This window comes from Cajanus cajan, chromosome 1 (assembly GCF_000230855.2).
Source record: "Cajanus cajan strain Asha chromosome 1, NIPB_CcT2T_4, whole genome shotgun sequence".
NCBI classification, from domain to species: Eukaryota; Viridiplantae; Streptophyta; class Magnoliopsida; order Fabales; family Fabaceae; genus Cajanus; species Cajanus cajan.
In genome coordinates, this window is record NC_138517.1 from 10,281,959 (window position 1) to 10,295,281 (window position 13,323).

The following is a 13,323-nucleotide window of genomic DNA, read 5'->3' on the forward strand; positions in this document are numbered from 1 at the left end:
CATAACAATAATTCATCATATTTCAACATTTAAAACTTGAAACATCAATTTTATCAAACAACCCACACTTGATGATAGACTATGGCCAAGGCCAAGGAATCCAAGAGGTGATACATTGAAGGAAACAAGAGGAATGAGATGATGGACCATGGGCCAAGGGCCCAATCTCTAGAGTTATGGCCACCTTGAAGACCAGTGGGCTTTCCAAGCCCAAGGTACTCTTCAATTTGGACCACTCTATCATGAAGAGAAGGCATAGTTCTAGTTGTAAATATCTTGTACATAATTCTCTTATATATGCTTATTTTTGCCTTTGTATTTGTGAGGCACTTTAGTTTCTTTTATTAGTCATTGTATATTGATTCTAGGGTGGGTTACTTGGAGAGTTTGACTCCATTTAACCTCTTTTGTTAATACACTCATTTTCTATTTTTTCAGTAGGAAAAGAGGGGTGACATTTAGCAATGCTTGAAGGCGTGAATAGTAATTGGGCCAGAATTGGGCCTAGGCAAAATTTTACATATTGGACTCATTTTGCTCCTAATTTTTCATAGATTTGATTTATCTAGGTTTCATCATCATTGGATGAACCTAACTAAACCAAATCAAACATTTTTGAAATTAATTCAAGGAGCCAAAAGAGACCAAATCCGCCCACCTTGCCTAGTCTCCTTTCTTTGACCGAATTGCTTCTCTAACCTTCAAGGAGATGAGAAGCTTGTGGGAAGCAAGCTAAGTGAGAAACTTGCTCCACAAGTTTCTAAACTCATCTAGAAGGTCAACTAACCTTACCATGGTTCCTAGTGAACCATGGTTAAGGTTAGCTTGCTCCTTAAGCTACCTACCTCTATATATTTGTAATTTCTACTCTTGTAATCCCTTTTGATATTTATGAGACTTAGAATTCGGAAATTCTCTCTCATTTCAAGAGTCCAATTTTGTGGAGAATCTCCTTCTCCTAGAAGCTTCACAAAGGAACTTCTCCTTTGTGCTTGGTTCCTCAAGTTTCTCTCCTTTAAGAGAAACCGAACTACTTTGGGAAGCATCTTCAAGCTTTTGGAGCTTGAACTCATCCAAATCTTCCATTGGCGTGAAGAATCTCAAGAGAAGAAGGGACTTAGCATGGTTCAACTTGAAGAAACATCAATCTTCTCCAAGTAGTTCCATCACTTGGTGCCATCCTTTGTGAGCTTAATGCTATTGAGACAAAGAGGTTTCTGTCTTGTCCATGCTCGACGTCAATCCTCTTGTGTCTGGTGTGGATGAGGCCTAAAACTTCTAAGTCTCTTACGCTTGGCATGGCAAAACCACTCTCGACCTCAATCATGTAGAAAGTTTGTGCCTAACTCACGTTTGACGCCACTCTACCTGCGTCCAACATTATTTAGGCAACAATCCACTAGCTTGACCATGCTTGGTGCCACACCTCTGGATCTTAGCATCACTAAGTTAAAGAATTTTTTAGTTCTCACACCTAATGTCACTCATTCCTTGCTTGGTGTGACTAAGTTAGAGAATTCTTCACTAACTCACGTCTAAAGCTACCAATCTTGCGTCTCACGTGATTAGGGCAAAAATTCTCCAACTTGAGTCACGCCTGACATGATGAATACGTGTCTGACATGATACTCGTTTTTTGCTCATAACAAAATCACCAAATGCCTCAAAACTTGAAACCCAATAATCCAAAATAATAAGCAACACAATATACAACATATATACACCATAAACAACACCAAACCAACTCAAATTATAACATGCAATCAAACACCAAATTCACCTACCAAGAAACTTCATTTTCAATAGCACCTCTAAACAACACTTAAATTCACAATCTTTGCCAATTTAGTCATGCAAGTGATGAATTTAGACAACAATAATAAACATTAAACATAGCAAATCAATTCACAAAGCTCCCCTTTTCTCAATTGCAAGCACACGAGAAGAAGGAAGAAAAGGAAGAACTTCGCACGTTTGACTTGAGATTCCCAACCTGGAAGCTTGAATCTCCACAACAGTTAACTTGGATCAGCTGTAGGAAAGGGAAAAGGAAAATATTTTCATTATACAAGAGGGAGAAGAAATTTTGGGTTTAAAGAACTTTTCTATAATTTCTCTCTATGATTTTTTAAAGCATGAACTTACGAGGTTCACATCTTAAGAAAACTATATATTATTCCTCAAATTGAACCATTTTAACTCTAACTCAACTAACTCATAGATAACTTAATTCCCAAGGTCCCTTATCCCCAGAGTTTTTAAACAACAATATTAACAATAACTTACAATTAATCATATAATTAATCACATAATTACTTGAATCACTTCAAAACATATAGTGTTATACTTTTACTCCTTTATTTTATTTTTATATTTCATTTTGGTTCTTTATTTTTTAAAATGTTCATTTTGGTTCCTTATCTCCTAAATCTTGGTAAATTTAGTCATTTTGAAATTTTTTTACTAATTCAAGACTTAAAATTTGTCTCATAAAATCTACTTATATGAAAACTGTTGAATGTAATTAAAGTTCAAACCAAATGTGTTATAAACATAGTAAAAATAAAAATTTCCAAAAAAAATAATTTCATATTATTTTATAGTTATTCATGATATATATTTTTCACACAATTTTCATTATGTTTATAGCCCTTTTAAATTCAAACATCAATTACATTTCATAGTTTTCATATAAGTGAATTAATATTATAAATTTCACATTTTGAATCAATTAAAACTTGATTCAAAATCATATCACAAAATTGAAAATAATCATTATTTTAAAAAGACCAAATTAATTAAAATATAAAAGATAAAAGATCATAATAAATATAAAAAAATAAAATAAAGGATAAAAAGTATAATTTAGTTTTAAGTTAATATATCTTACTATATATTAACTTAGCAAAATTTAGGGGTCAATTATTTTTTTTACTATTTCAAAAACTACATAAAATATATTATAATACTTATATATATATATATATATATATATATATATATATATATATATATATATGTGAGAGAGAGAGATTTTACTTAAAAATGATTTTAAAAAAAGGTAATAGTGTAAATTAAATTTACTTATAATTGGTGGACTTATTACACAAGGACTAAAATTGTAGAGTAAAAAAAAAAATAATATTTAAGCATTATAAATTATTTTAATATATAGTTTTTAGTTTTAAAAATTAGATTTATTAGTTAAAATTAAAATATTAGATATAACTTAACATAATTAAATGGTACGATAATTAATATTTAAGTTAAAATATATTTTTAATTTTTTTAATCTCATTTTATTATTTTTATAAGATAAAAATAAACTAAAAATAAAATTTAATTTAAATATTATTAAATATGAGTTGTTATGTTATTTATTGAATCATGATCAATGTTATAATTTTTAATAATTAATAGATAAATATTTAATTAAAGAATTATGATTATGGATTTAATATTATAAGGGAATAAAAATGTAATTTAATTAAATAAAATTAATAATTAAATTTTCAAATATAAACTATATATAATACATATTACATGCAAATTTGGTCCTTTAAATAAGGTATTTGATTGGAGTAGTAGATAAAAAAAAAGTCATTATAGAAAAAGGAGATCGCAATGAAAAATTGTCCGTCCGGTTGTTATTCAATTAACGAAACAATAAATTTTCGGTACTAATAACGTAATTATAAAAATAAAAAAAAAAAATAAATATCACAGGCAGTGGGACAGGTGTACAGGCTGCACAAAACACAAATTCAAATATGCCTTTTGCATGCAAGATTTGGGTTAACAACTTAAATTAACCTCGTAAAAGTTAAACTGAAATAAAAAAAATAAGAATAAGAAAGAGAAAAAAAAAAAATACAGAAACACCTATAGCTTTGGTCCACCACCATCACCATTCACCACCTCAATTCATCAGCAGAGGCAGCAGGGAAGGAAGGGACAAGAGAACGCAGCGTACCCTCTAAACCCTTTACACGCAAAACAACAAACAAACACACCCTGCTCCCAGGTGCTTTTTCTATGCCTCTTTTCTCATTTTATTTTCAATTTCTCATTTTTTTGGGACCCCATTTTCCCCCCTCGTTCCAGCAGGACCTGGAAATTCGTCCCGGAACGTAAATGCCAGATCTTGGTGGCAATTGCCAATTGGGGTTTCCTCTGAAAAATCCCCACTTTGCAAAAACCTTTTCTTTTTTGTTTTTATTTTCTGGTTGGTGGAAATTAGTGCTGCCCTTTTCGTTGATTGGTTCTGGGTGTTTGGGGTTTTCTGCAGTGGCCTTGGATCGGTGATTGGGAAAATCTCGAGAGGCTTTGGCCTGCGCCTCGTGTTTGCGGTTGTTTTGGAACCATCTCCTAGGTTTCGTTGTTTTTAAGGAAACAAAAAAAGTTGACAAATTTCTTGGCTTTGGTTGCTGAAGATTTTTTGTTCTGGAAAGAACAAACATTCATGCTTCTGGGTTTGTTTCGGTTTTCTGTTTTATTCAGGTATAATAGAAACACAAAGGTGGCATAATGCCACCATTTGGTTATGCCTGATACGAGGTAAGCTTTTGGGTTTCTCTTCAAGATGGTTAAATTTTCTTTTCCTTTAATGTTTGTCATGGAAATATGCATTCTGTTTTTGTTTTTTTACTGTCTTTGTTGGAAGGAAAGTTCTTTTGTGTTTTGCCTTTTTTGCTTTTTCTGAGGCCGGTTATGTGTTTTTGTTTGCTGGGTTGAGTTTAGGTTGGCAAGGGCTTGAGAATGGCAGACACAAATTCAGTTGAAGTGATTTTGGATTTTCTGAGGAGGAATCGGTTCACTCGGGCTGAGGCAGCTTTGCGTAGTGAGCTCAGTAACTGTTCTGATGTGAATGGTTTCCTTCAGAAGCTTACATTGGAAGAGAAGGACTTGCGTGGTGTGTTGCAGAATGATAAGGGGAAGCCTGTGGTAGAAAATCAAGGGTCGGATTCTCTTGATGGTGTTGAAGTTTCTAAAGAACTGATTGTGAAGGAAATAGAGTGCAGGACTGGTAAAAATGCTGCTGAAAGCAAATGGAAAACTGTTGCTCCCACTGTGGAAAGGAATAAGTCTAATGAAGTGGTAGGGACGAGTGACAAAAACTTCACTTTTTCTAAGAGTTCGGAGGACAGTGTTCTTGATTTGTACTCATGGAAGTATAATCTCAGCAATGGTCCTTCGGAGCCTTGCCAAAATGATGTTGGAAGTAGGCCTAATAATGCTTTGAAGGCCCCAATATCTCAGCAACCTAAGTATCAAACTAGTGAAGCTCCTGATGCAACCAACAGTAATGTGAAATCTAGGGAGGAAAATAATGTGCCTGCTGAAAGATCAACCTCATGGCTCGGAAATAGTGGTAAAGCCTCCACAGAACCGAAGTATGACCTTATGCAAAGCAAAGATCCTAGGGAACTTGATCGGCAGCTTAAATTCAATGTTTCATCTCTTAAAGAGAACTTGACTGATAATGTCTTGTCAAGAACCGATGAGAATGTGAGTTCATCTACAGACCTATGGAAAGATTGTACTGTCAAGACTGTTTTCCCTTTCTCAATGGGGGACATGTCTACAAGCTACAACGGTTCAACTTATTCTGACAGAAAAGAAGAAAAGAGAAAGGCAGAAAAGAGTGATGTTAGGGCATCAATAAAAGAAGAAGTGGATGAAGTGGGAAGAGCTCTTTACTTAGGAAAGTTGCAAGGCAGTTCTGGTGGCTTAAGTTTTCCTCTTGCACCGGAGAATCAGAAGGAAGAGTTTCCTAGGCTTCCTCCTGTAAAAATCAAGTCAGAAGATAAGCCTTTGACTTTTAATTGGGGGGATAAGTTTGAGTGTGATGGACTGGCTGTGAAACTCCCTGGTGCTGACAACACCTTACTTATTGGTTCATATCTGGATGTCCCTATTGGGCAAGACATTAAAACTACAGGTTAGCTTCTTACACACATTATTAAATTATTAAAGTATATGCTAATGACCTCAAATTTCTTGGCATTTTAATTAGTTGTTGACTCGTTTTTGGGCTCTAAAGGGCTATTTCATTATATATTCCTTTTTACATCAAGTGTTTTATGTGTCACTGTTGGATTTGGCCTCTTTCTGGTATTGAGTTTGTTGTTTGACAAGTCTTGATACATCTAGTATTGAACTAGTCCATGCCAGTTTGCCTGAAGCTAAGAAGAATAAAGTTTTTGTTTGGGGTGGCTATGATCATTGTCTTGAATCTGTTGACTTGACTTCAATTGATGATTCATCCAATTCATGCAATAAATTCTTTCTCGTAAATTTTAGTTCTCTTGAATGTTAATGTAATTTGAACTCTAATTTCAATGATATTTTGTTTATGAAAAGAATTAGTTGCCGTAGTGTCAAGATTCTATTTTGTTCTTGTTAGTTAACACCCAAGATATTGGATCATATCTCAAAGTGATTTAAATATTTGATTCTAATATTCTAGCATATTTTATCTTCTGAATCTTTTTTTTATACCTTATCTGTTTCAGATAGGAAGAATTTCCCTCTTTGCTAGTTGACCATGATATTAATGCTTTTGCTTGGACCATTTTCCCACTAAAACTAACATCAGCAATTTGTGCATATTCAAAATCTCTGACCTTTTCATTTATGTTTCAGGTGCGAGGAAGGCTATGGGGGGCAGTTGGCTGTCTGTAAGTCAAGGGATTGCAGAGGATACATGCGATCTTGTATCAGGCTTTGCAACAGTTGGGGATGGGTTGAGTGAATCTGTTGATTATCCAAATGAATATTGGGACTCTGATGAATATGAGGACGATGAAGATGTTGGGTACATGAGACAACCTATTGAGGATGAGGCCTGGTTTTTGGCACATGAAATTGATTACCCTAGTGACAATGAAAAGGGAACAGCGCATGGAAGTGTTCCAGATCCTCAGGAAAGGGGTCCAGCCAAAGATGAGGAGGATGATCAATCTTTTGCTGAGGAGGATTCTTACTTCTCTGGTGAGCAATATATCATATCAAAAAATGTTGAGCCGGTCACTGCTTCTGGTGATCCTATCGGTCTAACGATTACTGAAATGTATGGAAGAACTAATGGTAATGATGGAATGGCCCAATATGATAGACAAATGATGGATGTCGAAGAACTGAATCTGATGCATATGGAACCTGTCAGGCAGGGCTTTGCCACTCACAAAAATGATCTCTCCATGCTGGGAGATGGGAAGGTTCTGAATCATGTTGCGAGGTCACGAATTGAGGACATGGAAGATGATCAACATGGTTCTGTTAGATCAATTGGGGTGGGGATCAACAGTGATGCTGCTGATATTGGTAGTGAAGTGCATGGAAGTTTGGTTGGTGGTAGTAGTGAGGGGGATTTAGATTATTTCCGTGATCATGATACTTTGCACAGTGGCTCCAAACACTCCTCTCATCATGATTTGGATAAGAGCTCTATTAACAAATCATTCAAAAATAATAAGAAAAATGACAAGACCGAATCAAATAAATATATCATTGACGGTGATAAAGATGGATGCTCACAGGTAAAATCACATACTGATGGGAACTTCTCATTTCCCCAATCTCTTAGAGATGGTCACATGATTCAGGCTGGCTCTAGTAAGGCCCTATGGTCAAGTAATTGTAATGTCGATGAAGCAGATGACTGTATTAATGCATTTGTGGAATCTGATGACATGCTTTCTTCTTGGAGGCGAAAGAGTAGTGATTCTTCGCCTGTTAAAAGTTCTAGGGATGAGAATAATGCTATTGTGTTAAGATCTAGAAACTCTTCTCCAACTACAGTCTCGAATTATGGGTATACTGATGGAGAGCATGTCAAGCTAGAAAAGGAGGAAAAAGTTAGCATTGTTAGGGAAGATGATCTAGGTGCATCACTAGATGATGAAGAGGCAGCTGCTGTGCAAGAGCAAGTAAGGCAGATAAAGGCTCAGGAGGAGGAATTTGAAACCTTCAATCTAAAGATTGTGCACAGGAAAAACAGGCATGTCTTAAATATATTGTGTTTTTTGTTTTTTGTTCATTTGCAAAATAGTTGAGGAAATTACTCAAATTAGTATTATAGGTTATAGAAGAAATTTAGAACTATTAAGAATGCAGTATCAGCTTTGTGCTTCCATTACATTTTTAATTTTATGTTGACAACTATTCACTCTATTTCTCATCATTTGTGATATTCCTAGTATATTACTTTATATTTTTTAACCTCTGCCCCTTTATAGAGGAACCTTTTGAGAAATTTGATTGGTTCTTTCTTCTTATAAGGCCCCTTCTTACTTGTATCTTACTCTCTTGCATTAATTATCTTTTCCTTACCAAAATACCCTTAATTACTTTACATTTTATTTAGTCAATAAACAATAAATGTCTTAAATTAACAAGGTAAACTTTTTCTGTCTTGTGAGGATTAGGGAAGATGACTGGGCAGATGAAATTGCTTTTATCTCTTTTGTGTGGATTGAGGAAGATGACTAGCCAGATGAAATTAATAAGATAAAATGTTTCTCTCTTCTGCTTGTGCTTGTCCAATAATTTTAAGGGTAAAATAAATTAACCAACCTCCTTAATTCTTGTGAATTAGTTAAAAGAGTCTTATATAGGGGACAAAGGTAGTAATTATTAATCTTTGGGTTGCATATCTGTCATTATTTTTAATCATTAGACACTTGGACATTCATAATAGCAAACATATACATCATTTTGTGAACCTTTTGGTCCTGTAAACAATGGAAAATAAGATGACATTACCATGATAACGGGTCTATTTCCTTTTTGAAATCTCCCATCATTTTGTGAAAATTTGAAACCGAGTATATTTATGATTTGTGATGAATAAAATGCATTATTAGAAATGATTTGAACATCTGCCTGTTCTTTTGTGTGTAGTCATGAAATTAGCACTGTCAAAATGTCTATGTATAATAATGCCTGCTTCTTAGTTGATAATAATATTGCTGATCATGTGATTCCATATTAGTTGATTATTGTGTTAATTCTTATATTCTTTCATTTAAAAAATGAAGCTACCATAATTTAGAAAGCTTAACATACATGTCTTTGTTGTAATGATTCTATCAAGGATATTGTTGAAATGGTGAGATTCTTTCCCTGCTTCACAGTTGAGTTATATGCTGATATGTACAGAGCTTTATAATATTTAAGTATTCCACAATGAGATTATCATTGTTGGTACTGTTATGATGCAAAGTTGTTATTCTTGTCATTGTTCCGTGTTCTCTTTTGGCCTTGACATACCATCTGAACTCATGTTTTCTTGCTCAGAACTGGTTTTGAGGAGGACAAGAATTTCCATGTTGTATTAAATTCTGTAATAGCTGGGCGCTATCATGTCACTGAGTATCTGGGATCTGCTGCATTTAGCAAAGCCATACAAGCTCATGACCTGCACACAGGCATGGATGTTTGTGTTAAAATTATAAAGAACAACAAGGACTTTTTTGACCAAAGCCTTGATGAGATCAAGCTTCTTAAGTATGTCAATAAGCATGATCCTGGAGACAAGTACCACCTTCTAAGGTTGTATGATTACTTCTACTACAGAGTAAGTGATTTTGGATGTGCTTATACTGTTCTATTTATTACTATCATATTTTTCTTTCAATCAATAGTTGATTTAAGCATATTTGTATACTTTTGGGTGCTTGCTTACTTATGTTATATTTTCCTCCTTTTACTACTATCAAGAGTCTGCATAATCTATTGTTAGATATAGTTTATTTTTGGATACTAATGGTATTCATTTATCAATTTTCCCATATTTTTTTGTGCTATACAATGATACCACATTTGTTGATTTGTGTTATTTTTAACTTGATGTTTGTAGCCCTGGCAGGTTTCATTGCATTCCAGGATACATTATAAAGTATACCTATTTGCACTGGCATCATATTTTAAAACTTGAGAGGCTAACCTTTTAAACTAGAGTCAAAGTGGTGTTGAGAAATATCTGTTAAATAGTGATCTGACTTTACTATCCCTTGTACTGCAGGAACATTTGTTAATAGTATGTGAACTACTTAAAGCCAACTTATATGAGTTTCATAAATTTAATCGAGAATCAGGGGGGGAAGTGTATTTCACAATGCCAAGATTGCAGGTTTGTGGTGTGCTCTTTATACTGCGATCTTTAGTTTTCATCCTTTCTGCTATTGTACTACTGTGATTATAAACTCTTCTTAATTTATGTGTGCAGTCAATCACCATTCAATGTTTGGAAGCACTTCAGTTTCTGCATAGCCTTGGACTGATACATTGTGACTTGAAGCCAGAGAATATATTGGTTAAAAGCTATAGCAGATGTGAGGTGAAGGTCATTGATCTTGGAAGTAGTTGTTTTGAGACGGATCACCTTTGCTCGTATGTTCAGTCCAGGTCTTATCGTGCTCCTGAGGTTATTTTGGGGCTTTCATATGACAAGAAGATTGATATCTGGTCACTTGGATGCATCTTGGCAGAACTTTGTACTGGCAATGTAAGATCAATAGATGGTTATATTAATTTCAAAATGGAATAAAGTTTTTCAAACTGTAGCATGTAAATATTTATACCAGATTTCCTTTGGGAAGAGCATAAATAAGGTCTAACATGTTTTGTACTAGATTTGTTTGAAGTTAGGTTTTGCCTGAAATCAACCACATAGTATGTGCTTGGTTCAGCTTTTGGAGAAATAATCGCCTTTTTTTTGTTAGCTTAAGAAAAAGTGTTTGTTTTCCCAAAAGAATACTTCCCACGCAAGTGCTTAAATCAATGACTATATCTCCCTGATGATGGATCTCTAGAACTTGATATCAACTTGGATTTTCTCTATAGTATTATTGTTAAATAAACTTGATGAAGAGTCTCTTTGGATACAAGTTAGAAGTATTTTTTAGAACTTTTCTACTGAAAATAAAAAAATATTTCCAGTAGTGAAACTCACAAAATCGCTTTTAATTCAAACAGGCTCAAAGTATCTTTTAGGTGTGAAAAATGATTTGATATATCGTGTACACAAGTACATTGACTTTCTCTTCTACTGAAACACTTTATTTTCTTCTTTGTTAAATACACGCACAATTCTCTCTTTCCTTTGTGACAGTTATCCATGCATGATACAGGTCCTCTTCCATAATGATTCACCTGCAACATTACTTGCTCGGGTGATTGGGATCATTGGCCCAGTTGATCAAAGTTTACTAGCTAAAGGACGAGATACATATAAGTACTTCACAAAAAATCATATGCTGTATGAACGGAATCAGGTGAGAATTTTGTTTCTATTTTTCTTGGTCTTTGAAACAGACTACTGACAAGTGACAAGCAATCTGAAGTCTTGAATTCTTGATGTTTAATGGGATGTACCTTCTCATTTTCTTGTCTTTAAAACTAGAGAGAGATTCCTATAGTCTCTAATATAGTATTTTCATTCTCTATATATACATATCATATATTTTAGAGAACTATAGTATATAGAGGTTGACAAATTGACTTGTTGAACTTAAACCACACAATATTTAAGTTCTTGCTTTTCTATAATGAAATTGCTGCTATTACCTCTGCATTTTGCCTTCTTGAAATAATTTGAAGGCACTATTTTATTAATAATATACAGGAAAGCAACCGGTTAGAATATCTGATTCCGAAAAAGACATCCTTGAGGCATAGGTTACCAATGGGGGACCAAGGTTTCATCGATTTTGTTGCTCATTTGCTTGAGGTTAACCCGAAGAAGCGGCCTTCTGCATCCGAGGCCCTGAAGCACCCATGGTTATCATACCCTTATGAACCAATATCATCTTGAAGTATTTGGAGGTTTTCTCTCTTGGCGATAGTGTCAAAATTACCCTAAGCCGGGTAAGGCTGAGTCGTTGAAAGGGAAAGGCAGCACCATACATACATGCTTGCCACTTTTCATTATCTGTTTTAGAGATGATATGGAAAGAGATGTGCACTTTCACATTCTTGCATGCTGATGATTGATTGATGCATTGAAATGGTTTTGTGGTGTAATACTTGTCTTTCCCATCGATGATGTAATTTAGCATGTAAGATGTAATGTTATGCTGTCGATTTCTTTGCTTTGTTTTGGTATGTTGAAAGGGAAATCCTTGAAATATTGGTTGTACATGATGTGGGATAATTCATTAGTCTTTAGTAGTATTTTTGTGTCATAGCAACTTATCAGCTTTTGCATGGGGTTTGATATGATACCAATGTTGTTGGAAGCACCAGTTAAAAAAGCAAAGCTTTTGTGGGAATTGAGATGCAAATTTTCATTTCCCTGGGGTTTGGGTGCCTTTGGGCAACAAGAATTTCTGAATTTGCTGTTTTTGTGCTTTGTTTCTTCTGTTATTTTCTATGTAAATATTCTTTTTTCTATTTAATGTTACATGTCTATTTAATTATAAAAAGTAAATATAAGTGGTGTCTAATTGTGGGATTGATTTAAGAACTCAATTAAAAAGTTGGGATGCTAGGATTTAAATGACCTTTCAATGTTTCACATTTAATGTGTTCGGTACTGCATTGATGAAGTCCCACGTGGGTCAAAGTAAATGCTTCCAATAGTAGCTTCAAGTCCTCTTTTAAAATTTGACGTGATTTCAATTGTGTACATGCGCTTTCAAAGCAAAACCATACACATTAATCGTTTGAGAATCATTTAATAAAAAAAGTAATTAGCACTCTTTCATACTGATTCTAATCTTGTGCATGCGAGAGTTTGTTATGGAATAAAAAATGAAGAAGGAAGAGGGCGAAGAAAATTAAAAGTGCAGCACTTTTTTATTTCTTTGCAAAAACAGCAAGCAAGTAATTAGTGATGAGCAATGGCATGAAAAACAGCACTCTTTCATAACTAATCAATTTTTTTTTGTTGTTCTTCACAAACGATTGTTTTTATTTGTTTATTTAATCGATTAAATCAATTTTTTTAATGTAAAAATACTTTTATTTTTCTTTTGTATTTTTTTTCTTCCTAATTTTTTCATAAATTAAACACTTATTATCATCCTCTTTCCTTCTTCTCTATTTCTTTCTTTATTATTTCTTATTTATTTATTTATTTTTACTCTACTAAACATGTCCTTGGGAAAATTTTTGATACACGACAAATTTTTTCATGTTTAGAATCATAATTCATGAAAATTATAAATCCTGAAAATCATGAATTCTAAGAATCATGAAAATGAAAATTTATTTGGTTAATTATAAATATTTTTAAATCTATTTTAAAATGTTATTTGGGAATTATGGATCTTTATTGCATTAAATAAGCAAATAAAAGTATCATAACATTTTTATTGA

General features: G+C 33.6%; 1 protein-coding gene across 3 annotated transcripts; it reads left to right on the forward strand.

Annotated features, from left to right (window-relative positions):
- Nucleotides 1-3,844: 3,844 nt before the first annotated feature.
- On the forward strand, nt 3,845-12,362 carry LOC109812099 (uncharacterized). 3 transcript variants are annotated; one of them, XM_020375970.3, is made up of 9 exons: nt 3,845-4,024; nt 4,289-4,557; nt 4,741-5,941; nt 6,646-8,002; nt 9,301-9,580; nt 10,028-10,135; nt 10,232-10,510; nt 11,136-11,279; nt 11,630-12,362. In XM_020375970.3, the coding sequence occupies exons 3-9, from the start codon at nt 4,759-4,761 to the stop codon at nt 11,816-11,818; spliced, it is 3,540 nt and encodes a 1,179-aa protein (XP_020231559.1). In that variant the 5' UTR covers nt 3,845-4,024; nt 4,289-4,557; nt 4,741-4,758; the 3' UTR covers nt 11,819-12,362. The 3 variants fall into 3 exon arrangements, with proteins under 3 accessions (XP_020231559.1, XP_020231560.1, XP_020231561.1); XM_020375971.3 differs by having other exon boundaries at nt 4,289-4,500; XM_020375972.3 differs by lacking the exon at nt 4,289-4,557.
- Nucleotides 12,363-13,323: the final 961 nt, after the last annotated feature.